General features: G+C 39.3%; 1 protein-coding gene across 4 annotated transcripts in view; it reads right to left on the bottom strand.

Moving 5' to 3' along the window:
- Window positions 1–20,986: 20,986 nt before the first annotated feature.
- Window positions 20,987–27,016, bottom strand: part of mical2a (microtubule associated monooxygenase, calponin and LIM domain containing 2a) — a 43,836-nt gene continuing 37,806 nt past the window's right edge. Inside the window, exons 21-24 of one of the 4 annotated variants that reach the window (XM_049604151.1) lie at window positions 26,909–26,985; window positions 26,721–26,817; window positions 24,885–24,930; window positions 20,987–21,128 (exon numbers count right to left, since the gene is read on the bottom strand). In XM_049604151.1, the coding sequence (XP_049460108.1) occupies window positions 24,887–24,930; window positions 26,721–26,817; window positions 26,909–26,985 (218 nt within the window). In that variant the 3' untranslated portion in view covers window positions 20,987–21,128; window positions 24,885–24,886. Of the gene's footprint in view, window positions 21,129–24,884; window positions 24,931–25,041; window positions 26,818–26,908; window positions 26,986–27,016 lie in introns of those variants that run through there. The other 3 variants (XM_049604164.1, XM_049604155.1, XM_049604144.1) reach the window with 3 other exon arrangements.

The raw sequence follows: 27,016 nt of genomic DNA, 5'->3' as shown, positions 1-27,016 counted from the left end.
TGATCGTTATTTATTATTTTTGTTTGTTGGATGAGTTGCAATTTTTTCTGTTTTGTTTTATTCAGGGTTTGGAGCCAAGGGAAGCCTGCCTGGTGCTCACAGTGTGGAGGGCCCGGCACTGCTTGGAATGCCCATAGTCCTTGTATTCTGAATATATACTGCTGACTCTTTAAAGGCAGTAGACTGGAAAACATTGTGAAGTTTCACCTGTATGCGTGCCACTGCTGTCTAATGCTAAGTTTTGATTAGTTCATTAATTTTGCCAGTTTCAAACTCATCCATAAATGCCTACATAATCAGGCTCCCCACTTGCTCAGTGACCTTGTGGTTCAGTTTAGAGCTTCTGGCCCAGTAACACGTGGAGCAGCCAGTGGGAATTGTAAGGATCCCCTGTGTAAATCCTCTTTTGGACAAACAGCTTTTTCTGTCCGTGGAATGAACATGTGGAATTCTTTATCTACAGATCTCAAATTGGATCCTGATTTCAATCACAGAAGAAGGAAGAGGAATCAGTCATGCAGTCATGAATAATTTGGTGCTTCCTTTTCTATGGTGCTAATTATGTATTGTACTTGTACTGTTCTGTCTGTATTTTTATTGTTTATACTTTGCACTGTTACTTGTGTTCTTGTTGCTGAGTCTTTTGTATCTTAAGGCCCAGCTAGTGAGGGGCATTGCGAAATTATCTTAGGCAAAAAATGCTGTGGTGGGTGGCATTTATGTGTGCTACATATTTGTCTCTATACAAATAAACAGTAAATAAATAAATAAATAAATGAACTGCACAGCATAAAATCCAAATTCACACAATGATGCTATAAACATTTCTTGTTTGATCTGCAATTTACACATATTTCCATTGAGCAGATTATCTTCGTTTTTGGGTTAAAAGACACACAGTTCTCATGGGAGGCATATTTTTATATCTTGCAATCTGATTGGCTTTTAAAAAGATTTTATGCTCCCAAAATTGCATCTTCATGTTCCTCAGGGACAATTCTAATGATATATGATTATACCACTTTGAACCAATTGTTGTCCCATTAAAGAAATTCAGTGTAATTATTATGCAGTAGGAATTTGCATTCAGTGCAAAAAACTATTGTACATTATTTGAGTTTTTAATGGCTATTTGGTACAAACATTCTTTGCACACATAAGGTAAGATAAGGTGGTTTGTGTAGCACATTTCCGCAACAAGGCAATTCCAGGTGTTTTACATTAAACATCAAAAGCATCAAGACAAAGTGAAAAGGGAACATATTATGAAAGGACATATAAATGCGATTAAAAATGCCATTAAAGAGCTGGAGAAAAGGGAAAAAAGCAAGATAAAATACACAAAGACATGTATAAAATACGAGAATAAAAGTTATAGTGCAGTATAAGAAATGAATAAATATTTGATTCAATAAAAGGCAGTAGCAAACAGAAAAGTGTTCAGCCTTGGTTTTAAAGAATTTAGGGTTGCAGAGAACCTACAGTTATCTGGGAGTTTCTTTTTTAGAGATATGTGGTGCATAAAAACTCTCTATGTTTAATCTTGACTCTGAGAACACAAAGCAGACCTGTCCTAGATGACCTGAGAGGTCTCGATGGTTCATAGTGTAGCCGAAGGTCAGAGCTTTAACCGTTCAGAGCTTTAAAAACCTACAGTGGTATTTTGAAATCGCTTCTCTGACAGATGAGCTAATTAATCACGGAAAGTCAAGTTATTCTAATAGGTGTGTGACCACAGTCGACTGCTGGATGTTTAATTAGTCCAGATTTTTGATTGGTCAGGAGGCAGACTTTTCACACAATTTGATCTGATCCTATAAAAATATCCTGCTTCAGAGCAGGTTAGCCACACATTTAAGGTTACCATGGTGATCTAAACTGGTCAAAATGAGACATGTTGTCAAAGTTAAAACACTTAAGATTTTTAAAGTGCACTAGCGTGTGCTCAGTCCCGCTGCCTCATTCTTCAGCATGCTTTAAGTCTGTAACTAGTAAAAATCCAACCCAAGCTCCCTGAATGACCATAGACACTGTCGCCCTAACATCTCTTATAACGGAGGTCAATGAGGTCCAGTGTTGTTTGTGAAGCTTACTAGAACACTCAGAACATTTAGTTGTTCAATGCCTTTAGGCGCCTGGCTGCAAGGATTCTGTTTGTTGATCACAGCCCTACCACTCAGGTTGAACTGGAGTCCAGACGTCTCTGTGTTGAAGAATCTTCGACTTCTTGCAGGTGAGGATGGAGGTAGTTAACAGCAAGTTTAGTTTAGTTTAATTGTTATATCAAATACAGTAGTGAAAATATAGGCATATAAGTCATTATCAGGGATAACACAACAAAGTCCAGGGGTCTCATTTATAAAACAATGCATCGGATCCATTCTAAAAGTATACGTATGAACAAAAGTCGCACCAAAAAATATAAGACAATATCTACAATCAGGCTTCTGCCTCACCATCTGCGTCTCAAATTTCTCGTCTCCAAAAAGTTTGTAAGCATGGGTCAAAGTTTCTCCCATCAAGTCTGTTTTTATACATCACAACTTTTGCATGGGAAGTGGTATGCACCTCTTTCAGGCCTCATTTTGTGCATTTGCAATGTTTATAAATGAGACCCCAGGACTTTTTGCCATCATGGTCCCTGATGTTCCATCAGTCCATCCTCGTCCCAACAAGATTAAGACAGATGTTCGATGTCTAAAAAAAAAAAGAAAAAAAACATAGATGTATATTTTTGTGACCTTATTTGGAGATGTTAACGATCAGTTTCTGTTTGACCATTTCTGCTTTGTTACAATAGGCAGTTTGTTCCACTCTGTAGCAACAGCTTGCATGTCATGGTTTTGAATCAACAAAGGTTCAGGTTACCCTAGCTCTGAAAAGTAATTGTCGAAATGACTCGGGGCTCTGCCATTTAAAAGTCCAGTGTGTAAGATTTAGGGAGATTTAGTGCCGTCTAGCTGCGAGGACTGCAGATTGCGACCAGCTGAAACTCCTCCCGATTAGAAATCCTTCGTTGTTCATTGTTCAGGTGTTTTTTCCCGAGATCCAAATTACCACAGAGGTCTCCTCCTCTCCAAAACAAACGGACTCAGTGATTTAAACTGGTGAAAACCATGAATAAAGCAGCTCCACGTTACAATTGAGTGTTTCTCCTATGCCGTTCAGCTTGTTAGAGAAGGTTCTGATAGCCCGTTTTTTCCCTGATAACTTATGATCCAGACGTTTGGGAGGTTTTTACTGGAGGCTGAATTACCTAGAGAGGTCTCTTCCTCTCCAAAACAAACAGACCCGGTGATTTAAACTTGTAAAAAAACAAACTGAATGAAGCAGTTTCACACAAAAAAACAGTGTTTTACTATCTCTGCTCGTCAAAGAGGGGCTTTAAACTACAGTGGCTGACACAAAAACATGAAAACATGACTGGCCCTATCTGAGCCAGTGTCTGATTTGTCCATTCTGGGATACTGTAGAAACATGGCAGTGCAACATGGTGATCTCTGTGGAGTAGAAGCCATTCCCTATGTAGATATAAAAGGCTAAGTCTAAGGTAACAGAAACACAGTGATTCTTTTATTTTCAGGTGATTATACATTTAAGAAAATATACTTATTATAGTCCATTTCTGCCAACACATCCCCCTAACATCCTACACTCTGGGCCTCTAAGATCCTATAGGCCATATTAATGTGGATATGATACACTCTATCCTTAACAAGGAGCCATTGGAGCTAAAAGAAAAACAAATTCTCAAAGACTCTGGGTTTTAACACTGGGGCCACACACAGATGCATTTGTCTCCCCTCTTATATAAGTGTATTTCAAAATCCCATTCTGTTAAGTCACTTAAATTTTCCATCACACCACCCACGGTCCCGATGTGGTTTCTGTATTTGATGTGAGTTTTTTGTTTTTGTCTGATCAGTGCGAGCTCACCAAACCACATTCCTATCAACTATGTTTAGAAGGCAATAAGTACTGAATCTTTTCCTGGTCTCATGATGCTGCTTCATTTTAGTCACCATGGTAACCACTGCTGTACTTGTACCAGGTTAAGAGGATCAGATCAAAAACATATAAACAGCCCACCTCCTAACCAGTCAACTCTGGAAATATTTAGCGACTATTCCCTCACCGTCCTTATATTAAAACAAAATTATTGCCTTCAAATCAAAGTGAGGAGTAATGAACCGGATTGTGGTGAGCTAAAATGGACTTAACAGACACACAGCCTGTTGGCAGCACACCATGCTCTCAGACTTGCCCTCCACTCTGGTCATTAAGCAGGGCTCCATTAAAAAGCAGGTAAGCCTGTAGTTGACCATCAATGGTTGTAATGAATGAAAATTACTGCTGCATGGCGCATTGTGCAGAAATGTATGACAGTGATTGGTCAGTGTAGACGATCACGTTCAATATTTCATCACTGCAGACTTTCTAAATATGAGGTGGATTTTTGATTGCAAGGCTGTATTTCTATCCTCAGATAGGCCTATCAGTAATTAAATTCTTTGTCCACATACAGTTGAAGAGTCAAAATATATTTTACTTTCTACTGATCAGGGGTCTTTTTAGAGTGAATGAATGTAGGAATGTATTTATACATCTGCTGATTTGCACAGAGTTGGTTAGTTTGTTCAGATGCCATTAGGAGATTTTTGGGTATGTGCTCCAGCATGTGACTGTGACGGAAAAAAAAGGACATTGAATCATTTTTGATTGAATTTAGAGTGCGGTCAGAGGTTTGATAAAACATTAGTCTTGTAATTCTAATATTAGGCTGGTGCTCCTGAAGGGACTTCAGATATTGTAATTTGGAAAGCAGTTTTTCCAGAGGAGGACGCACAATTTGGAGGACATTAGATGTTAATAAAGTTGTCTTTTTTGGCCAGTATCGTGTTCATATTACCAAGAATGTTTGATATTTAGCTAATTTTGATATGCCATTTATCAGAGTGAGAAAGAGATTGGAATAGCTTAAACAGTTAGCCTATATCTATGGGCATTTATTTGTCGATTTATTTTGGTAACATTAATATGATTGTGTGCATCTGAGGAACTCTAGTATAAACTGATATATTTACTTCCTACTGTCGACATCGGACCAGAAAATCAAGAATGGATGAGACTCCAATCTCAGGTGTTTTCATGTATGGTAAGACTTACCAGAAACCTCCGACAAGCTGAATTTAAGAATTTTAGTTCAAAGCAGACACTAGAAGGCTGTTTTTGTTTGCTTCTCAAAGCATGATGTAATGTTGGATGGCGGCAGTATTCATGTTGACACTGCCCTATTTAACAAAATATTTAAATTTCAATCTCCTCTATAGACCATTTCAAACTTGACAACATAAACATTCCAGTGGGTCCCTTGGTACTTCCAGTTAGAATGTTTGTTAATACAGTAACTGACAGGAAGTGCACAGGGACCAAATCTGTTGCCCGAGCAACAGAGCATCAGTGAGACAGTCTATATTTCTATTGCTTATTATTCGCAAATATTTCTATTGGAAAACATATCCTGACTTTATCTGAGCTCTCTGTCTATTTTATTGCAATCTTATTCATGTTATTTCCTATTTATTATCTTGATTTTAGCCTCGGCCTTCCTTAATTTATCTTTTAGTAGATGACATTTCATGACATCTTATTTTATTTTATTCTTCTTGTGTTCCAATTATATTTACTTTCATTGCACAGCACGTTGTAACTGTGTTTTATATAAATAAAGTTTATTATTATTATGCATAATCAGAGAAATGCATATTTAAAGCAGATGTCAGTAGCCCACAGAATGATAAAGTTCTAATGTTAACTACACTGAAGAATAATACTTTAGCTCATCTTTAAACTAATAAATTAAGTTATTGTATTAGCAACTGTACCTATCTACACTAAACTGTTAGGATTTATAGAAACACTGTTAACAGAATGTTAGTGTAAATTCAAATAATCACAGAAATATGCTGTGTTTAATTTTTGCAGTAATAAACTGTGAAAATGTTAAACAGTAAGGATACTGTAAAATTACAGTACATTGCTGGCGTCTGTGCTGCCAGTATTTTATTATATATTGTAGAATGCAGAAACTCTATTTCTATTTTTGCAGTAATAGGTTGTAATTTCACAGTATTAACACTGTAAAATTACAATATATTAATAGTGTCTGTGCTGCCAGCTCTTTACTGTTATTTACAGTGAAATAATTCACAGTGTATTGAACATTATTTAATTTAGTACTTAATATGAAATGACCCTTTGCAATGTGAAAGCACCCAGGAAGCACAAGCACATAAACAGACTGAGCTGTAGGAGGGGGTCATAAAGAACAATATGTGAGTCATTTGATTAAATCAAGTTCTAATAAAATCCTCACAAATGCGCTTTCAAATGTTTCAATGAACTGCTGCTGCCGTTTGGGTGTGTGTGTGGTTTTTTTTATTATTATCAGAGTTTGAAACAGTTTGCATACCTGCTACTCTCCTGCAAATCTCTTTATCTCTGCGGCAGCTCAGTTGTCTATTCAACAGAAGACTCTGCCAGTGGGACACAGACATTAAAGACAGATTATTGCATAACCAATGTTTAAAATGTGATTATAACCAGATGTGCACGCAGATTATATCTGAGGCAGAGGATTTTGTGATATCACACAGATGCATGCTTTTAGAACAGAGCTTTATGTCCTGCCATCAAAGAGAATCAGCGCACCGTCGAATTTCTGCCATCTGGCAAAAAATGAGTTGGACCTACAGTATGATACAAAAAATTCAGAAGGAATGATTTATCTGCTACTTGTGTGTATGGTTGATAATAAAGGCATATGGATTTAAAAAGATGGTAATTTCTGGCAGACAACCTCAGCAGTGAAATGTATGTAATTTTAAAAAAGAAGAACATTTTGAACCACGACTGTGCATGTTCAAAGAGCGCTGATGATAGTGGAGAACATACCATAGATAACATCTGATAGATTCTCCTGTTCTGAGGCCTTGGCACAAATCAATAACAAACACATACGAGTTCCTGAACCTCTAATAGACTCTAATAAACTACTCACCATCAGTGTCGGTCCTGCCAAGCTTACCTTTCTGTGAGTGTTTTTTTTTTTTTTTTTTTTTTGTTAAATGCTGCCAGAACTGCTGTTGTCCTCTATAAAGGAGAGCCAGGCCTGTGGTCTTAGCATGTGCAGGGAGGCTTATTTGATATGAATACAGAGGTATATAAAGGCAGATACAGGAGTGTAATTACACCTAATGGCTGGAAATGCTCCTGTTCAAGACATCTTGGTGTATGATGTCTGATTATGATCATTTTCTGCTTTTTGGTGAAAAAGCCCAGCTCCCAGGTCCTGGGCTTTACTGATGATAGTGGTTCAGAACAATGGGCTATTGAAGTGCATTGTCGCTATCCCGGCTTAAATGTCAGAGGATAAGGCTGGCAAGAAATCCAGGGCTCAATTTATAGTAGCATCCTCAACCAAAACTAAGAGCAGCTAGTATGATGCTATGAACTGGAAAACCCTTCGACTCCAACATAATATACATGTGTGTGTCCATGTGTGTATCTCTCTCTATATATATACATTGTGCTGTAACTTAGAGTTGGGCGATAAGGAGTAAATCAAATATATCAATATTTTTATACCTTGATATTGCACTGATATTGTAGGGTTTACTATTGGTGCTGTCACAAAATATTAACACAGAGAGATTTTGGATAAATTATCATCAGTAGTGTGGATATAATGAATGCAGTGGGCACAGGCAAATAATAGAACAGCTAGAACAGTCTGATAAAATCGGAAAATTGCATCACTTTACTGTAATGCAGCCTTTAAAACTAGGACAAGACATCACTCTGGATATTACAGTATCCATAATCTGAAAGATATCTAGTCTCATGTCATGATATACAGCCTTACTATAACTACAAACTTTATAAGAAATTGATTTCTTCTCATTACCGCAAATCCAGTCAATTTTATAGCCCAATATATCGAATCACAACACCCTCTCTTATTAGTCGCTCACTTCAGATGAGGAAAAATTGACCCCAAAAAACTCTAACTGTGGAAAAAAATTGACTGAGGAGTCAACTGAGGAGGGATCCCATGTGTGTAACCAACTTAATACAATTACAGTACACATGATCCAAATAACAAAATATGTACATAGAATGTTAACATTTTATTCATTCATTCAAACCTTTATTTAACACTCAGGAAGTCAATTGAGGGAGACCCTTATGTTCAGTGATGTCAAGCACTGAGACATTTAAAACAGTCAATGAGCGAACAATGAACCATCATGCATACCCATTAAAACAGATATGAAATCATGCAACAAACAACAATAGCAATAAATGATCGCTAAAAGTAGAAATGCAGCGTGATAAACATGTTAGGGTGTAGATGTATAGTGAAAAGCATTTACACTCAAATTAAAACAGGATCAGAAATAAGGCATTTAAACAGCCATAAGGGCAGCAGAGTGTCCAAGTTTAAGGTCTTTTGCAGGTTAGTCCATGTATATGGAGCACTGTAAGAGAAAGACATTCTTCCTAGTAGTTCAGTTCTGATTAAGGGAGGTGGGGTGCCTGTCACTGAAACAGTTCCCCTCTCATTCCCACTGCCTCCTCCTACTAAAGCAGTGCAAATAACTAACAGAGGCTAAAATCTTAAGTTAGTATGCAAATACAGCTTCCCTATAAATTACATTATTGACAAGAACACTGGCGATACGTGACACCTTTTTATATTTTGTTTTTAGAGTTACGAGTTTTTGCAGGCACATAAGGAATTGCTAATATGTCATTTCTCAGAGGAAGTCTGGCATAATATTTTCCATGAGTAGCAGGATGGGAAATAATCTCAAAAAGAATCTAGTTGTAGTCTTGCAAATAGTGACCCCGCAACACCTAGTGTTTTTTTCAAAATCTTATAGTGTGTGACTAAAAACTCAGGTTGTCATTCAGTATATTGTTATTATAAAAATATCAGTTATAGCCACTTTAAGTAAAAGCAGCACTGTCCTGTAACAATGTCATTATCGAATAAATTCCTACATTGAAAATGTTACTTAAAAAGGCACATGGTGTTGCAACAAGAGAGTAACACCATGAATGCCCTCGAGAAGAGACTCTGAAAGTGTGTGCCATTATCCCCACTTGTACAAGTTGTCATTTTGAGACTATTAAGATGCAAAAAATTAAAGATTTCTCAGACAGATCCGGAAGACAGTGATGGAACCAGGATTAAGCCAGCCAGACTGCAGTCACACCCCCAGTTCATCTGAAACAAACTGAACTCTCAGTAAGTGATAGTCGGCAGAAAGCAGAGGAGGTCAGGCTGAAGACATGAAGGGGCCGTTCGACACCTGATGACAAGCGACGACCAGTGAATGCTGACTGGTGCGAGGCCGTAGGAGGAGACTGGCAGGAGGCTGATGAGTGTAGGCAGCAAACTGGTCACCTGAGGCAGGACACTGGCACATCAGGCATGAAATCAGGGGAGGTTGACAACAAGAAAACTTGCCACTGCAACTGTCTCACCTACTTTGAAATACATAATGTTATTAATTACCACTGTGGCTTTCCTGCTTTGACATGTTAATATGCCTGGGGTGGAAAAAAGGCTACATAGCAATTAGGGTTTTTTTATACATAGTTTGCCTGTCACTTTGTCCCATTTTGGAGCTTGCTATTCCCTCCCTGCCCTGCAGTCGTCTCTAGTATTTCACCTGAGTCTCAAGCCCACCTGCACAGCTGTTCTCAGTCTCCCCGGTCATATACAGACACTGTAATCCACAAATACTATAATTAAAGGAATACTTACCCACAAATTGACCATTTGTGTATCAGTTACTCACCGCTTATTACTTTGAGTTCATGAAGAAAATGTTTTTCTCCCATGCCTCTGCTGAACTGAGAATCCAAAAATGGCAACATTAGTCATGAATTAGTCATAAACGACGACTAACGATTTAATGCAAAACTGGGACTCAGATGCAGACAGAAACACAAAACACCAAGAACAGTTAATGAAATACAAATCTTTACTTAGGAGGTCAGGGGTCGTACACGTAAAGGCAGTCAGTGAAGGCAGAAAAGTCCATTCAGGGAAATCACACAAAAAGCGAAGTCCATAAATCCAAGCAGGGAATCAAACATGAGGAAAAAGCTGGAGAGCATGAACACACCAGGGTGACAATGACAATCTGGCAACTAAATGCAGAAAACATTGGGCTTTAAATACTCAAGGGCTGCTAAGTACACACAGGTGAATGGAACAACACGCTGGTGAAACACATGAGGTAATCAGCAAAGGTGGGAAGTAACAGAAACACTAAACACAATGAGATCACATTACAAAATAAAACGAAACTGGACACCAACACATGAACATAAACTTGAAAGAGTAAAACATCCATTTTAACTGTGTTTACGTGGAACACTTCATTTGACTACAAATCAAAAATTTAGCTCAATCAGAATAAAAAAAATGTCTTGTGTAAACACACTCACAATCTGTTCAGAGGATATACATTTTTCACATAAACATTATGATCGCTGTTTATTTATGGTTCACTCTGTGCACGTGCGTACCCGCTTGAAATTCACGTTCTTGAATTAAGATGTTCCCAAGAAATGACGCAACACTCTCTCTCTCTGCCATCGTATGCAGTTAGAAGTGCTCCAGTTTCCTGACAAGTGCCTCTATCCTTGGAAAAACCTTCTTTAAATAGGCGATTATAGTTTTGGAAAAACTCTTATAAAATTGTTGCTCCGGTGAATAAGCACAGCCAGTAATAATGTCCTGCACTCCAGCAAAACTTGGTTGAGTTCATTTGCTGTTATTCACATCTACTTACATCTGCAGTATCTTGGAAGCTGGAGTTTATGGGAACATGGGAATACTGGAGAGAGATTAAACAACTAATTACCAGCTCACCCACATAAACGCCTTGAGAGGGGTGGTCTTGGTCTGCCAGTTTTGAAACACTAATACTGGGCAGATAACTCCAGGGTTCCTACCTAATGTGTTGGTGCAGAGACTGAACATGGATACAGCTAGAAGCCCCTGCTCTTAACAGTTCTTCACTTCTGGGCTTTTGTTTTACACAGGTTTGTTTGACAAGTCCAATCAACAAAACTTTACCATAAAGAATTCTATGTGAATGTTCAATCAGATAAGAGTGGCTCACCAAATTCCCAGTGTTTCCATATATGCTCTCATATACTGAAATCACTCATTGGACAGTTAGATGGGCTGTTTACAGTCTGGAGTGAGAGGGGTATCAGAGCTGTTTCAGATCTGTACATTGGTGGCCATTTTGCATTGTTTATTTAATTAAGTGCTAAGTTCAATATTCAAAATTCCTACTTTTTCATATAACCTCATGTCAGGCACTGTGTTAGCCTCATCTCCACCCAGCAGTCCAGTTCACTTCACTTCAGTTTGGTACACATTAAATCAGTTGTTTCTCCATTTCCATTGTGAAAAGTTTTGCATGGTACCGACAGAACTGTCCCCATTTTTTGTCACCCCTCTGTTGGGTTATCTGGCACACTGATCCAAGGCTAAAAAGTCAAGCTGGAAGCACTGCAGTTCATTGATTGCTCATTAGAAAACCATCACTCTTGCTCAGGGCTGAGATGAGGCTGGTTTTGAAGCTCATGTAGCCTCTGTTCATGCTGTGGTGGGTTTTTCATACATCAGTCAACAATAACTTCAAGATGAAAGGATGTTTGCTGCCTGTATCAGCAGCTATAGACTGAGAAAAAATAATTGAATTCACTGTGCCACTCAAAGGCTACTGCAGCTATCGTCAACTCTTAAGGTGAAACGTTTACTTATAATGTTACTCAACACACCTTAAATGTCAGTATGAAAACTCTGACCATTCCACTTGTTTTTATTGTCTCTCTTGACATGCACTTTCATCATAATAAAAAAAAATGTATATGTGGGTGTCCAGTAGCTCAGTGTGTAGAGCAGGCGTCCCATGTATAAAGGCAATGTCCTTGCTGCAGCAGCCGTGGGCTTGCCTCTGGTCCCCTCTCCTTCCCTCTCCCTTTTAAAAAAAATGTGTATGAATTTCAACTGGGGAGAAAAAACATGGCGCAGCATCGTTCTGGTGCGCTCTGGCAGCACTGCACCCCTGCTTTTGCTCGAAAAGGACTCAGTGCACAAATCCGCTACCTTTAAATATCCCATGGAGACATTCCTCTGTATCGCTAGTGACAAGGAAATACAGTGAAAGCTGGACGGAGCAGTGAGCGACAACAACCCCGCCTACAGTGAAGACTACTGTATGCAGGGGAAACGCTAAACGGATCTAGGGTCTGGGTAAATGTCTGTAGAAGTTACTTGTGGTTCTAAAGGTTCTACACTGAAAGAAACAGGGCTTTTGAATCCACCCCACCACCCATCCTTTTCTTGAAAATCTCTCGCTCCTTCCAGAGTCTAAGCAGCTAATATTAAAACTTGTGAACTGTTTTATTACTTTGGTTTCTTTGAATTCAGAGATATCAGCAGAGTCCTGGGAAATGCTTCACTGTTGTTCTATTAACTCACGTTACGGGTTAATCTGGTATGAGGTGATGCAAAAACTGAACCACATCTTGCGAATGTCTCTCAAATGTGACAAGTGCTGCTCTGCTTTAGGATCACTTGCATGTCTTTTCTGGTTTTGCTCTATTATACAATTTTTGAACTGCAATCTTTTAGTGGCTCTCAAAAGCCTATTCCAGAGACACTCAGCCGACCACCACCTGGCCATTGTTGGTTGCACTGCGGAGACTTTTGAGCTGCCGTACAACACACAGATTGCTTTGCACTTAGGAGTGGTGGTTGCCAGGAAACTTAGTCTTCTCACCTGGAGGTCTACCACTCCACCCTGTTTTACACATTGGCTCAGGGAAATGTTGTCCACTATACAAATGGAAAGACTACACCTGCACAAATCCAATACACATAACAGATCTGAGAGGATTTGGGGATCTTTCTTGGCACAGTGTTATATTACCCCCACAGCTATAGGGACTCTGACCGGCCTGGCTAAATGAGTGGGTCTGGTGTTTAACTTAATTGAAAAGCGTCACATTTCATGTCTCCATCTGCTGGTAGGCCATCACAATAAGAGTAATCATGCATAATATGATGTTAATTCCACTACAGAAGACACTTGATGATTATTAAAAGTAGGTAGGGATAAAAGTAAATATATCACTATTGGTATGGGCTATCAGTCAAATAAGCTGTTACATATCGGCATATCAGATATCGGCAAAAAATGCAATATCTTGCATCCCTTGAAACAACATTTTTTGAAAGACTGTGTAAATCTATAAACTGGCAGGCAGACAGTTGGTTTGTTTGTCTGGACTTTTTTGTTCTGTGTTCCTCTTTTCCTTGTAATGTTTTATATGTCCTTTTAATATATTCTGTCACTGGTGTGTTCAAAACAAAAAAAAAAAGAAAAAAAGACAGATATCATCAAAAACCCTTTTTTTGATCACAGAAGGGACCAGAGAGGCCAGACATTCGGAAGTCTGGCAATGTAGATCTACAGATCTTGTCTCTTGAAGATGAAGTGGCATGCTTGTGCAGCTGCAGTTACTCACAAAACTGGCTATGTTCCACAGAGACTGCAACGCTGCAGCACCATGTTTCTCCAGTAGCCCAGAACAGACTGACCAAACATTGATGCTCTACAGGGCTTTTTGCTTTTTCAAGATGCTAGACAGGGCAGGTCGTGTTTTCACATTGGTCATCGTATTTAGCAGCCCCTCCCTAACGAGCCAAACAGCATCGGAAAAACACCTATTTTTAATGTGCAACTGTTTTATTCACAGTTTTTACCCCTTTCAATCACCGGGTCCATTTGTTTGGCAGAAGAGGAGACCTCTGCTGATAATTCTGCTCCTGGTAAAAACCTCCTGAATGACTGGATCTTAAACTAGAGAATAAAGTTGAGCACACATTAGCAGATGTTGGGTTACTGGCCTGTCTGTAACGAGCCAAAAAGCAGAGGAAAAAACCTCCCTGGTCGCTCTTCTCAACAGTCCTACTGTTAACAGTTCACTTTTTAACAACAGCTTTGTAATGGACAATACCAGGAAAATCTGGAAATGGATAAACCAACATATACAGGCTCTTAAAATCTATATAGACACCCCGAGTCGTGACAATCACTCTTTTAAACCCGGTCCATTTGACATTGTATTCTCCACTTGGAAACAGAAAGGCATGTGTTTGATAAGATTTGGGACCCTGTGCTAAAATTCTTTCAGGGCGAAGGCTTATGTAACAATATTTTTTAGATGAAGCACCTTGCTGTGTATATTTTTCCTTTTCTATAATGTCATTTTTAATCACAATCGCTCTGACTGTGGCCATTTTTGCATATGATGTGCCTGCTGGCTTTGGTTTTCCGATGTATTTTCTATGCTCTAAAAAAACAATTAACATATTTAAAAAAAACTCCTGTTTAATGAATTTAGCTGTCTCTGCGAATGATCATTTAAGTGGTGGAAAAAAGATTACTTTATATTTCCTCTTTTTTTGATTGAATCACAAATATCATATACAATATTATACAAATATTATAAATAATAAATATGTAGTGTACATATTAAGTGTAAGTATACTTTCCAGTCTGTTTTCCAGTCTATTCTTCTTCTTCTTCATCTTTTGATTTGTTATTATTTCTAATAAAGGCGAAATTGCCATAGGAGAACATCTATTAGTCAAAGCTATTAAAGGCATCTCAAGATGTGTGATGGTCGATACAGTCAACACAGTCAATACAGAAGGCAGCTGTTAGTTTTCTGTGTAAAAAGAAAAGACATTATTGCCTTTTACCTTCGAAGCCCCTACATTATCTGTATGTGGAATGCTATTAAAGTAATAATAATCGGTGACATTTTTCCAATTGATTTACCAGAATAGTGATTCAAGCTTTACCCATTTCATGAGAGCTTTTACATGTGATTGTGTTGTTCCATACACAGCTACATGTATCTGTTTCCAGGAAGAAATCCTCCGCGAATACCATGTGTGTAATAAGAAGAGTGTTTTCGTGGCTCTGTGTCACAGGTAGTACTTTTCAAGGTTTTATTCAGTTGCCATTTTCAGACACGCTTCTTCCCTCTCACTCACTGGTTTCCAGATATTTCAAATAGTCCAACACTGCCAGACCTGCAGCACATACAGTATCTCTTCATGATGTTTTAGAGGGGTCTGGCTAAACTCACTGTCACTCTGAGATGTCTGAATGAAATTATCCAGACGGTTTTGAATTGAACCAATGAGAATTGTCAATGGCATGCTTAGTGATTCTATTAAGGGTCCAGTGTGTAGGATGTAGGGGCATATATTAGCAGAAATGGAACATAATACAACTATGTTTTGATTAATTTATAATCACCCCAATATAAGAATTGTTGTGTTTTGTTTTACCTCAGAATGAGCTGTTTATATCTATATACACAGTGGACCCTCTTCCACAGAGTCTGCCATGTTGTTCTATAGTAACCCAGAACCAAACCAAACACTGGCTCTGGATAGGACTATTTGCCTTTTTGTGTTCTGATATCAGCATTCGTAGTTCTCCTAAATCTGTGGTTCCCCACTGGTCTGACCATGTGTTTTCCCTAGTCATTAGTCTGAGGTCCACATAGCTTAATACACTCAGCATCATGCTTGTGTTTGGCCACGTCGTCCAGCTAGTTTGCCTTCTTCGCCAAGTAGCTGTCCATTGAGCCCGGTCTCACTAGAAGTCGTCAGAATCCGGCACTTGGGCAGTGACTTGCAGCATCAGCATCAAATACCAACGAAAAAAGGTGTCCTTTAACATCATCATGATGCTGTTATAGTATAACAGCATCCCGCTGTGTCAGGGGAAATGCAGCTGGCCAAGAACAAAAGTTAAGGCGGCAAAAGTCCAAGTAGGGCGGGCGGAAGGCATGGTGGATGGGTCCACCAAATACAGACCTTCACCTGAGAGAGTGGTTTTCACATCCTGTAAGATTCATAAACCCAGCCACTTCCTTTTGTTGCTTTTACTTTGAAAGGGGTGCATGGGTCCAACAAACACCCCCTTTCATCCCGGAGCTCATTATTCACATCCCGTAAGATACAGCCAAACCCTGTTCTTTTTTCCTAAACCCAACCATGTGTTTTTGTTGTTGAAGAAAAAAATCACGTCAATTTGCGGTGTAATGCTGACATTTCCTGTGAAAACGGAAGTGTATTTTGAAAGAAGACAATGCATTTAACAAGCAGAACTTGACACGGTGTCTCAGAACGTCAACAACCAACACACCCAGGGTACCTTTCACGTCGTGTCTGTACGTTGAAAGTCCATGAACAAATGTTAACGTGTGACAAGGTTGGAGTGAGAATGTGTCGTCCAAACACTGGCTCTAAATAGGACCATTAACCTTTCTGTGTTCTCGCATTGGCAGTCATACTGTAGTTTTCCTACACAGTTAGAACATGGAAGTTTCAGTTCTGCAACTTCACTGGTAGATGCCTTTAAATCCCACACACTAAACCCTTAAATGATCAATTTACCCACATCACAAACAATATAGATACTTTCACACTTACCTACATGATATATGTCCATAGAATCTATGGGCATATATTTAGGCAAGCGACAATAAACCTGTAAGATTTCAACCCAATCTAGTGGAAGTTGATTAAATTCATGAAAGTAAAAATTAAATATTGTAAATAAACATTAAAGCAAAGCATGATCATTCAACAGCCCTGTACACGAAAGCAGTAATTACAAAACTGATTAAAAACATCCAGATTATCTGCATATCTAACTCCACCGGACGAGCTGCCGGGACTTGATTTTTGCAGCTTAATGAAATTTTTGGGTCCACACAAAAGCAAAAATTTGATTTTTTTTGGTCATGTTGAAGGCTGCCGTGTTTGAACCTCCTGATTTGCTTCTCAAAAAATGCAGTTCCAAATGTTTGTATTATGCTCTGTGCACCAGCTTAGTTCAGAAGAGGCAGCGCACAATGTGTTCAAGGATCTCAAGCATCAACAACATTCTTTTAGTGAATAAAATGTACACTGCAGATATTAAGGAATGATTGCTGAATACTTTGTGGCATAGTTGCACACTGAGAGGGATAAAGTTTGAAATACGTCGCTAAAAAGAATTTCCATGTTGTGTGCAGCTGTGGAGCAACGACACCAACAAAAGGCAGGAAAAGATGATCAGACAAGTCAAAAATCTAATATCAGTGAAGAATACAGTTAGTTACATAGTTAGAAATCAAAACATCTCCCATTTTCATCATGCTACTAAATAAAAAAAAAAGATTATCATCAACTGATTGGAGGTTAAAGGGAAAGTATAAAACTTTATATTTCTTTATATTACCTATATTGCTGTCTTTTCTTTTTACGCTTTGTTTAACTGGCAATATTGTTTTATTTGATAATGTATTCAGTTAAATGTTTGGCTCGTCTGATCTGTCAGGTTCTGGGCTCCATATGAATCTCATTTCTTATGGATGCTTTACACCATGGGTGCCAAACAAACGGCCCAGGGGCCAGAACCGGCCCACCAAAGGATCCAATCGGGCTGACTAGATGATTTTGCACATGAAATATTGATGCACTTGTGAAGGCTGACAGGTTTCAGGGGCGAGTTCAACAGTGAGTAGATACTTGATATAAAATGCTGCCTCAGAAGCTTTTCACTTCACACTGTAGAAAAGAGGTTAAAGGTATGTTTTCCACCAGTGATTTTAGTAGTAGGCAGTTATTATATTATTTTTTATTTATTTTATCTAACCAGCAAAAACTATTTCAGATTAAAAATCTCCTTTTCAATGCCCACATCCCCCACATATTCAACCGTTATAGTTTTGTTGAATGTTAGAATGCCTGGTGTGGTGGTTAGCACTCTCGCCTCACAGCAAGAGGGTTGCCGGTTCGATCCCGGGTGTGGGAGCCCTTCTGTGCGGAGTTTGCATGTTCTCCCCGTGTCAGCGTGGGTTCTCTCCGGGCACTCCGGCTTCCTTCCACAGTCCAAAGACATGCACACTGGGGACTAGGTTAAGTGATAACTCTAAATTGTCCGTAGGTGTGAATGTGAGCGTGAATGGTTGTCTGTTGCCTGCGATAGTCTGGCGACCTGTCCAGGGTGTACCCTGCCTCTCGCCCAATGTCAGCTGGGATAGGCTCCAGCCCCCCCGCGACCCTCAAGAGGATGAAGCGGTTAGAAGATGAATGAATGAATGAATAGTGTGTGTGCTCCTCCTGTGCAGCCTTCAATCACACGGCTCCTTAAAATGGCACTCTAAGCTGAACTTTGAGAAACCCTGATCTAAGATCTTTGTTTCAAAATGCTCTAAAATGGTCAGTTTAGGCGACACGGTGGTTCAGTGTTAAACATTTTGACCTCACAGCAGGTGGGTTCCAGGTTTGAATCTGTGGGCCAGCTGGAGCCCTTCTGTGTGGAGTTTGCATGTTCTTTCTGTGTCAAGTGGGTTTCCTCTGGGTACTCCGGCTTCCTCCCACAGTCCAAAGACATGCAGGTATTGGTGACTTTAAATTGAACGTAGGTGTGAATGTGAGTGTGAATGGTTGTTTCTATGTGTCAGTCCTGTGATAGTCTGGTGTTAAATAGATGATTACGGCTCTGTTTTATGTTTGATTTAGTGACTTTATTTAAGCCTTTATATGTACGGTCTAAAGGCGAAAAATATCTGTTTTCCTTTCAGACGCACTAAGCAACAAAAAGCAGGACTTTTCCTACCCTGTCATTATGATTAAAGACATTTAAAAAAAAAAAAATCCCATGTTTTTGCTGTCTGCACTAACAGACTGAATCAGGAGCTTGTTGCAGACAGAGAGGAGCCTCCCTGACTGGCAGCATCATCACACTGAGGAAAACTTCACTGTTCTGCTCTGTGTCTTTCATCTGTCCGGCAGGGCCTTCAGTGTATTTCTCTGTGTCCTGTTATTTAGTGTGAGATGATCAGATACGCTCTGAGTGATTTGTTATATGAGGCTTATAAGATATAGAATGACATGGTTGCTCTCCTTACATTTGTCAATATAAAACAGGGATCTTGTTTATCAGCTGCGATGCTCTGTTATGTGTGGAGCCTGTTTCTACTGGCATTTTTTTTTCACCATGTGTGCTTTTATGTCACATAGTGGCGCCATACAATGCCTTCTCAATAGCCTCGCTGTAAAATATTGTAAATATAGGAAATAAAAATTGCCTTAAATGTCGGCTGTTTTATGCTTTTCTCTTCAGAGGAAATGGAAATGTTCATATAGAAAATAGATTATTTACTCCAGCAGTCCACCGAGTGTCTCCTCCCTTTTGCAGATTTGTGCTTGACTGTTTAACAGGACGATTTGCGTGAAAGTGCAAAAATAATGACATTATATTTTTAGATTCATCTCATCCCAGCTTTTCTATTTTTTCATCAACTTTCACAGCTTCTGTAATTTCAATGCAATTTCAAGCTCTGATTGCTCTGTTGCTTGAATGCTAATCATTGTTACTGTATAACTTGTTTTCTATTCTGCTCCTTTTGTATTTAAGGAAAGGTCATTTAATAATAAAAGGAGAGAAATGAAAAAGTTACAAGAGGTCAGTAAACACATGGCGCTCCACTAGAGATGCACACACCACAAAGTGCAGGGACTCCTGCAAGATTGCGTTTTACACCACAGATCTGTAGGGTAAATGTAAAAGAAACATTTGGTGGCTTCACGACTGGGGACATTTTGTTGAAGATTACCCAGAGTACCAGCTTTGTAATGGATTTCTCGTTCAAAAATTATTCAAATACTTAGTGGATGTCCATTTATCACATTGTGAGTACACTTTGTATCCATGGAGTTGTAGGTTTGATGGGATGACAATCAGATTTACAAAAACATGAATTAAATAAAGTCTGAGCTCCTTCAAATATCTCTCTCAGCAAGTAATCACGTTAATGTTCCTGCTCGTGACGACATTCAGTCAGGCATACTGTATTCTTTGACCACCTGTCCTGTTGTGCTGCTGTAATTAAAGTTTTGAATACATAATCATATAAATAAGTCTCTAAATCCTCCTTGTTCTTTTTCAGTGTTTGCAATAACTAATATTTTTGCCACTTGTGGGCAGTGCAACCATTTTCTTGCTACCGAACCCCAACCATATCACTGTGCAGAAGGAAACGTGCATCTACTCAGTGTCGACAGGCTCAGGCTCGTGACGGCCCCAGACATAAACATTTATGGCGTCCTCCTCGAATTAGCTGTTATGTTAGCTAGCTCAATGGTGCTAGGTGAGCTAACAGTAGATACACGCTTTCTTTGCGCGTTGCTAGATGTAATTCATTTATTTGTAATCTGTAACTGCTTATCCAGGTACTAGGTCCACGGTGGCTAAAGCCTTTCTGCAGGGTACACCCTGGACAGGTCGCCAGACTATCACAGGGCTGACGCAAACAGACAGACAACCATTCATGCTCACATTCACACCTATGGGAAATTTAGAGTCACCAATTACCCTGCATGTCTTTGGACTGCGGGAGGAAGCCGGAGTACCCGGAGAAAGCACACGCTGACACGGGGAGAACATGCACCATGCCACCTTGGGTGTAGTTCAGTAGAAAGAAAATAATGTGGACATGAAAATGATCACAAAGTCTGTGGATTATCTTGAGTAACCAGGTCATGATTTTTGGAAAGAGACGTCACTGTTGAGTTTTATAAATGTATTTTTTTGGCACTTTGACGGGTTGAGTGACAGGCTGCCTCAAAGTCGTCACCACACTCTGGGTCCAAATACGGTCAATTCTGGCTAGAAAAAAAAAAGTTGGCGACGGACAAAATGTCAAACTTGGGGCTCAAAACAGTAGGTGACATCATGCTAGCTACGTCCCTTTTTTCATACAGTCATTCCAAATATTAATTAGTGTTTTGTGTCTGAAAAACAGAGTCAAATATTAGTAACAACATACATTTATTGAGAAATACAGAGGTCACCATGAATTATAAACAATTTTATACAACAACTTCATGAAGAGTTCATCTTTAATTCTCAGTCCTCTGTGGGTGAAGTGACACTTCACTTGAGCTGCAGCTTCTAAAGGAAGAACAACAGGAAACAAACATTGGAAATCTGTGCATCACTGTAGACGTGCACACTCTCCACTGCCATTATAGTTTCAAAGCTGAACTAATTAATTGAGATATTAATTTTGAAAATGTATTCAGATCATTTTTACAGTATGTGTTTCTTCGTTGTTAAGGATCTTTGGGGTGTAATGCAAATCACTGAAAGTGTGTGAATTCATTAAACATTTCAAAAACAAAGAGGGACAGCAGGTGACGCCCGAAACTATATTAGCCTTTGGATGTAATTGAATAAATAACCAATAATCTTTTAATGGAGCTCATCTCCTTTGCTGTGTAATAATGTGTTGGGCTAAACATTTGCTTACAACTTCTTAAATTCACTGTTACATTGTGATGGACACATATTTAATGAGATTAAATGTGAGGAACATTTGCCTCTGTCACATTCTGTGCTCATAACACGAGCTTTTAGAGGCTGAAAACCTGCCTGAAGAGTTAGATTTGAGGAAAGTGGGACAAGAAGAGCATCAGAGGAAGAACACAGATACATCGGTTTATTTGTAAATGTATAGCAAATACAGGAGCTACACAGTGTAGATATTTTTATTTTTAGATAATTCATTAGTAAATCTACGTGTCAGTGCGTGTAGACTGTGAAGGAGAGGAGCTTTTTGTTGCATAAGCAGCAAATGTGGTTTAAAATTTGTTCTCTGCTAAACATCACAGGCCAAAATGACTCAAAATATCCACCCTTGTGTCCTCACCTTCAACTCAGACAGCATTGATGAAATGAACGTAATAACCTCAGCGTATTAAACACAGCTCACTGGCACACGCTCATTCACTGTGATGGATTTTGTGTTTACATATCTCCGCTCTTATTATCATTATTATTTGTAATAACAGCAGCATGGAGCAGAGGTCGCGGTGGAATGTTAAATGGTGGACATCGTCTTTTCAGAAGTGAAATTAACCTTCAATATTTACTCTCAAAGCAAACAGAGAACACAAGTTTCAACAGAACATAAACTGATGTGGAGTCAAGGCCTTTTTTTTAAAGGTAGAATTGTGTATCATAGCAAATTTCTTAAGTCAATGGAAGTTCAGTCCTCTAAGTGCATCCCTGAACGGTGTCTAACAACATGTAGATACTTTTCCACTTTAAGTTTCTTAAGAGGATGAAGAGAAATGCCACTAATGTGTTTTAGAAACCAGGTATTCATCAGGCCTGTTGTGTGGGGAAAATATAATGTTATAGAGGACAATGCACACACTGAAAGAGAAGGTTTCTCTAAATGGTGCCATGTTGAACCTCTGTATGGAGACCTTAAAGGGTTAGTTTGGGATTTTTGAACTGGCGTCGTATCAGGTACCTAAATGAACCATAAGGAAACGTTCAGTCTGCAGACAAACGTAAAAGTACGAATCTGATCTTTTGGGCCACTTTCATATGTGGTCCTAAATCAGATGCAAGTCTGATTTTTTGCAGCGCGACCTCAGTCTGAACAGTCACTTTTATGTCGCTCGCCTCTTCTGAGTGTCTTGTTGTGAGTCTTGTGGAGAGGCATCTACACACACCTCTGTACAGAAGTAACAGCCATTGCTTCACAAAAAAAAACAACATTAAAAATGTGTCTCCCTTTCTCCTCATCCTCGCTCTGCCAATCATCTGCTCACAAATTTGCTGGCTTCCACTGCTCAGCAACTTATACATGAAACCATAAACAGTGACTGAACGACTGCATGTTTACTTCCTTATGACAGTGTGACATCTTTGTTATTGTTCTTTTAACACGCAGGTCAGTTCAGGACTGGTTCACACTGGAATCTTATATTGCAGTGTGAATGTAGCCTCGAGGCTTTATACAGCTATTCTAGTTCACCTTAAGACCTGTAAACAGACTTTGATGCAAAATCAGTGGAGTTCTCTTTTAAAATGCATCAATGAGTCATTCAACATTTAAAGGTGAACTACAGCCCTTTTCAAATATTCATACATGTTACTCTTTTGGTCTAAGACAGTCCAAAAGTATCAGTAAACATGAACAACTCTCTCCCATATCCAAGAACCAGAGTGTTAAAAGTCAAATCTGTGATAAAGTGTGGAGCTGGGTACATTTTCTGTTTCAGAACAGAGAATGCTACAACAGAATAAAGCTCATTGGGGTATAAAAAAGAAATGATACACCAAGCCCCTTCTCTTCTTCTCTCTCTCTCTTTCTCTCTCTCTCTTCAGTTTCTGACAAGTTGGTTCTTCTTCACTTGCTAACATTCTCCTATTACTGCATGTCACTAACTTGGCTTCTTCTCCAGATCCTTTGTGCACCACTGTCTTGCACGTTACCTCGTATTGCAGCTACGCCTGGATTGTGTGTCATGGTCCTGCCTGATGCCTCCTACTGCTGCTGTAATTATTAGTCATACTTTTACTATCATCACATACATATGATTATTGTCACGTATATACACATATACTATCATCTCCCACTGTCTCATGTATCATTGTGTCATACGGATTACTGTTAATTTATTATGTTGCTCTGTTCTGTACACATGACATCGACTGCACGTCTGTCCGTCCTGGAAGAGGGATCCCTCCTCAGTTGCTCTTCCTGAGGTTTCTACCATTTTTCCCCATTAAAGGGCTTTTTTGGGGGAGTTTTTCCTTATCCGCTGCAAGGGTCCTAAGGACAGAGGGATGTCATATGCTGTAAATCCCTAGGAGGAATATTGGGATTTTTTGATATTGGGCTTTATAAATACAATTGAATTGAGTTGAAAAGACACATTCAGTGGGTCCACAAAATCAGACTCCCATTCACTGTGTTTGGGGCAGCTCCAGACTCTATACCTGAGAACCTTGCAAGTTTGAAACCTACTTCTCTGGAAGGAGAGTAGCTCATGTTCACAAATACTGACTGAACTTTCCTAGGCTGTGGAAATAACACACTGGCATTTTCAATTTAGGTGGCGATTCCCTTTATTTCAACAAAATATTGTCAAGATGTTGAATTTGACAGCTAAATCTCGATGTTGCAAACAGTATCTGTCTAAACAATCTCACCACAAGAGCTGAATTGCAGATATTTCCATTTTTCTGAGCACTTTAAAGACCCTCCATTCACGCTGGCTTTGAATTTAAGCTTAAAACTTTATTTTTGACCTTGAAAACAGTAGTTCCTGTAAGTGCATATAGAAAAGTTCTCTGGGGAGGGTTTTGTGATCCAATCAAAAGCTGCAAAACAGACTAGATGGACCTTCATGGAGGGTGTTTATTGATTGGTTAATACATCCAACTCATCAGTAAACTAATATTTCTTTTGATTTTGATTCAAAAAGTTGATGTTCTGAGAAGAAAACTTGTGTGAAAGTGCAAAAAAGTTGCAATAAAACCTGCTTTGATGGTTCCTTGGTTTCCTCCATCTACTAGTTGGTGCTATCGCAACAATCAGGCAGAACTGCAATTTCATTCCTTAAATTACTAACAAAACAGGAGCTGTGGGGCTCTTGAACCAGGCTTAGTTAGTACCAGTTCATTCCCCAAACAGCTGGAGGATCAATGACAAACACGGAAGCCGTTCATTAGTCATGAGTTTAGTTTAGTCGAAACTCAAAGTGTCACTTCAAACATTTTAAATCACTTTAGCAATGCTGTTAAGTCATATATAAGTCATTAGACACTTTTGCGTCAGTTATTTATCATCAGTATCTGCAGCAGCATCACCACTGTGACACATGACCACGTGACCATGCAGGTGATCACCTTCAAAACCATCCAGCTGGCTCACACACTTCATAAAAGGCGTCAGCTGAACGGGAGGAAAAGAGAACATACAGACACAAATAACAGCTGTAAGCACAAACGTAGAAAATGTTTATGAAAACAAAGCACAATACTGACATTCATAATGAAGACGATGTTGGCACCTTTACACGTGTGTTACAGTTTGCATGATTGTCGTCTTGTCACACAGATGTAGGAAGTTAATGTCACACAAGTCCAGTCAGTGTGTATGAGAACAATTCTTTGGTATCTTAAAACACTGTAAACCAGCTCAGATTACATGCAGCAGATTCAGTAATTCAACATGAAACATTAGGTAGCTGACAACAAAACACAAACATCATGTTGCATGTCCAGCACATCATGCTGTAAACACATACACAAAATAATGCCTGAAGTCTTTGCACATCTCATTGTTAAAATATATCTTAAAAAGAAAAACAAAACACTCTGAAACTCTAAAGTGCTTCATCAGCATCATTAGATAGTGTATCTGAACAGGAAGCAACGGCGAGGCTTCCAGTCGACCTTCCAACAACATGCTTTGAAACAATGGCAAGAGTGGCAAGCACATTCAAACACATCACAGCGTGCTCACCAGCTTCTATTGTCTACAGTAAATCAGAAAATCATCAGTCAAATATTTAAAACATAATGATGTGTAATGTTATAAAGGGAGAGGTTAAAAAAAAGAAGGGGTGGGGCATCTCATTTTGCCTTCATGGTTCTTCTGAGAGTCGACAGTAGATGGCAGCAAAGTAGAACTAAATACTGAGAAGGAAACTCACCAGAGCAGAGAGATTCTTTGGTGTTATCCATATCAATAAAAACTGTTCATGAAAGTAAACTGAGTAGTCAGAGTATAAAAAGATAATGAGCAACTTGTCGATGTGCGTAAAACACACATACATGCATATTAATATATATATATATGTAAGAGAAAACATATGGCAGGAGCACATATGCATCGTCAAAAGAAAACCTGTCTGGCGGTCAGCGTTAACATGAGCAGGCTTTTATAGTGTGACAGTTTACTGCTGCTTCGACAAGGCAGTTCCCAAAGGTAAAGTGCATCGAGTGAGTCAGTCATAACCTGAGTTAAGAAACTTTAACTGCAGGATCTTTTTTCCAAGACAGTTTGTAAAAGGTTGAGTTCTACAGCAATGATTATTTCAGCAGTCTCAAGTCTTTAATGCACCGACTGGCCTGTTTCATCTGCATTTTAACTATCCTAAATCTATTCAACTTATTCTAACCCTACAAATAATGTTTCCACATCAAACCCACTGCAAAAAAATATTTGGTGCAGCTTTCATTGACCCCCCTGTAGTAAATTGCAGTAAGTTGCATGAGCAACCTACAGTGTCTCTTCTTTGGCTGATGCAAAAACAGGCAAGTAAACATTACAAAGGTGCGTGTGCACGGCTACAAATGATATTATGACAAGAACAGTCCTGCTGATGTGCACCACAGGGTTAAATATTACAAACTGGGGTCTGCTGAGTATCTAGATGAGCCTGTGCCCTATGTGCTCCTGCAGCCACAGCAGTACAGGCTGCAGAGAACTGGGCCCATCAGACACAGCCTCTGTGTGCATCTGCAGCAGTACCTCTTGTAAAACAAGCAGCAGGGGCAAGCTCATGCTCAGTAGCTCATACAGGTATGCATAGTCCTGGGCATTGTCCCTCAGGTGGCCGGCGAGGGCCTGTGCTGTGCTACGCACACGGTGGGACAGATAGCGCGGGGCATTACACACAGCACGAGTCACACTCAGGGGCCAGCTCAGGTGTTTCTTCATGAACGAGCTGAAGGTACCTGCTGAGGATTGGCTCTGCAGGTCTTCTGTGCTGCTGGACTCGGAGATCTGTCCGTCGGCAGCACATTGCTCCTGAAGTCCAGCTCCATAACGGTTCTAAGTCAGACATTGGAGAAGTTAGATATCGTACAGTAAATATTGCTACAGGAAGATGGACACTGTTAGAAATTGAAAACAAATTACTCACTGAGCGTAGAGAAAAATTCCTCCGTAGGGTTGTCCCATTGTTACGTTGATCAAAATGAAGTTTGCAGTACAACTTCCCTGCAAGATCACAACAAATGTCAGCACAACG

The sequence above is a fragment of the Epinephelus fuscoguttatus genome, linkage group LG2 (assembly GCF_011397635.1).
Source record: "Epinephelus fuscoguttatus linkage group LG2, E.fuscoguttatus.final_Chr_v1".
Taxonomy (NCBI): Eukaryota; Metazoa; Chordata; class Actinopteri; order Perciformes; family Serranidae; genus Epinephelus; species Epinephelus fuscoguttatus.
This window is presented reverse-complemented; position numbering and strand designations above follow the sequence as displayed.